Source organism: Antrostomus carolinensis, unplaced genomic scaffold (assembly GCF_000700745.2).
Source record: "Antrostomus carolinensis isolate BGI_N321 unplaced genomic scaffold, ASM70074v2 scaffold40822, whole genome shotgun sequence".
NCBI lineage: Eukaryota > Metazoa > Chordata > Aves > Caprimulgiformes > Caprimulgidae > Antrostomus > Antrostomus carolinensis.
This window is the reverse complement of record NW_010298316.1, coordinates 1994-3824: the sequence shown is the minus strand read 5'-3', so window position 1 is coordinate 3824 and position 1831 is coordinate 1994. Positions and strand designations below refer to the sequence as shown.

The 1831-nt window shown below is 64.3% G+C and overlaps 1 protein-coding gene across 1 annotated transcript in view; it reads left to right on the top strand.

Annotated features, from left to right (window-relative positions):
- Nucleotides 1–940: 940 nt before the first annotated feature.
- The window catches only part of LOC104520666 (complement C1q tumor necrosis factor-related protein 1-like), a 1345-nt gene continuing 454 nt past the window's right edge, over nt 941–1831 (top strand). Inside the window, 3 exon segments of the mRNA XM_029083605.1 lie at nt 941–1083; nt 1202–1338; nt 1743–1830. Of these exon segments, the coding sequence (XP_028939438.1) occupies nt 941–1083; nt 1202–1338; nt 1743–1830 (368 nt within the window).

Below are 1831 nucleotides of genomic sequence, written 5' to 3'. Positions count from 1 at the left end.
CCTTTGGGGCTGCAGGGTGAGGTGCTGCGTGCCCAGCCCCATGCCTCAGCCCAGCCTCGAGCAGATACAGCTGTGATAAGGCAGGGAAGGGCTGCGGAGCTGCCCGGGTTGGGCCATGGTCCCACCAGCTACTGCAAATATTGGCTTTGGCCCCACGCAGGATGCAGGCTCCCAGGAAGGTCTCTCCTGTGGCGGGGGGCCCCCCCCCAGGGGGTGGCTCCCCACTGGGGCTGCCAGCCTGTGTCCACCTCTCTGGAGAAGCAGGTCTTGTCTCCTTGCAAAGCCTTGGACCAAGGCCCCAGACACAGGGGTGGCAGCTCTTGGGGCACAGGGACCCCTTTCACAGGGTCTGCACTGTGGACATCCTTGCATGCCCTGGGAAGAGAGGAGGGATGCAGACTCCCCCCCGGCAGGGCTGGGGTCCCTCACAACAGGTAGGGCTGCACTCCGAGATTTGCCCCATGGCATTTGGAGATGCCTGTAATTTTCCCGGGTGCTGATACCCTGACCTGCCACCTTGGGAGGCAGCTGGAGCCAGGCTGAGTAGGAGCAGCCACGCTTGGCCCCAGGGCTTGGACAGTCAGCCAGAGGCTCCTGCTCCGCTCCACTCTTGGCTCCTCACGTAATTCCCTCTTCCATGTGTGCCAGGGCTCTGGGGGCTGCACAGCCCCAGCTCCCAGCTTGTTTGGTCCCTGCAGCTGCAAGAGATGCGTGTGCCCACGCTGCAGGCTCTGCTGGGGGAGGGATGCTGCAAGAGCAGCCCTTTGGGGCTGGAAGTGCAGCTGTGCCCTGCCTGGGGCTGCAGTGGTGAACCAGGTCCTGTCCTGGGGACAGCATGGGACACAGCCAGGCTGGTACTGCAGGGCAGGGGGTCTCTGCTGCTCCTGGCTCTGCCATCCCCCTCAGCCATCCCTGGCATCTCACAGGGCATTGCCACAGCATGGAGGGGCTTCGGGTGCTCAGCATCCTGCTGCTCTCCTGCCTGCTGCTGCCCTTCCCTGCAGAGAGCCAGACCAGCCCCAACACCGACCAGCGTTTGCAGACAGACTTGGAGGAGGCACTGTCCCAGCACCACACTGCCAGGTGAGAGGACCCCAGGGCTGGGGTGTTCCACAGAGTGGGCCAGAGCAGCTCTGGCACCACAAAGGGCCCTGGCCCCACCCATAGCTCCCAGTTGCGCTTTGCTTTCTGCCGTCCCCAGGGTGACACAGGAGCAGAAGGCTGGCGATGCCCAGGAGGGGCTGCCCCTGCGGCCCCGCTGTGTCCGCTGCTGCGAGCCCCCGGACCAGCGCTTCTACCCCCGGTACCAGCCACAGATCAACATGACCATCCTGAAAGGTGAGGGCTAGTGGGGCCCCACACTGCAGCTGGACCCACAGCCTGGGCACCATCAGCCTGCCTGCTCACCAGCATCTCCCCAGGACCAGCGCAAAGCTGAGCTCCCAGTGTTGGCTTTCTGGGGTGTCAGTCTCATGCAAACTAGGAGTGAGAAGCTGGGGATGGTGCCTGTGGTCCAGCATCCTGCACAGGCAGAGGGGTAATGGACAGGAGACACCCTAGGGCATGAGCTGCTCCTGCTCTGGTGGCCTCTGGGCAGCAGCTTTGGAGGCAGCATCAGAGCCCAAGGAGGAGCAGGGCTGGGGGTTCCCCACTGTCTCCATTCCCTTCTGGCAGACAAAGGGGCTTCCAGGGCACTGGGTTTAGAGGTGGCACCACCTCTGACAGCACAACTGTCCCTCCAGGCGAGAAGGGGGACCGCGGTGAGCGAGGCATGCAGGGCAAGTTCGGCAAGACAGGGGTGGCCGGCAGCAGGGGCCACACGGGGCCCAAG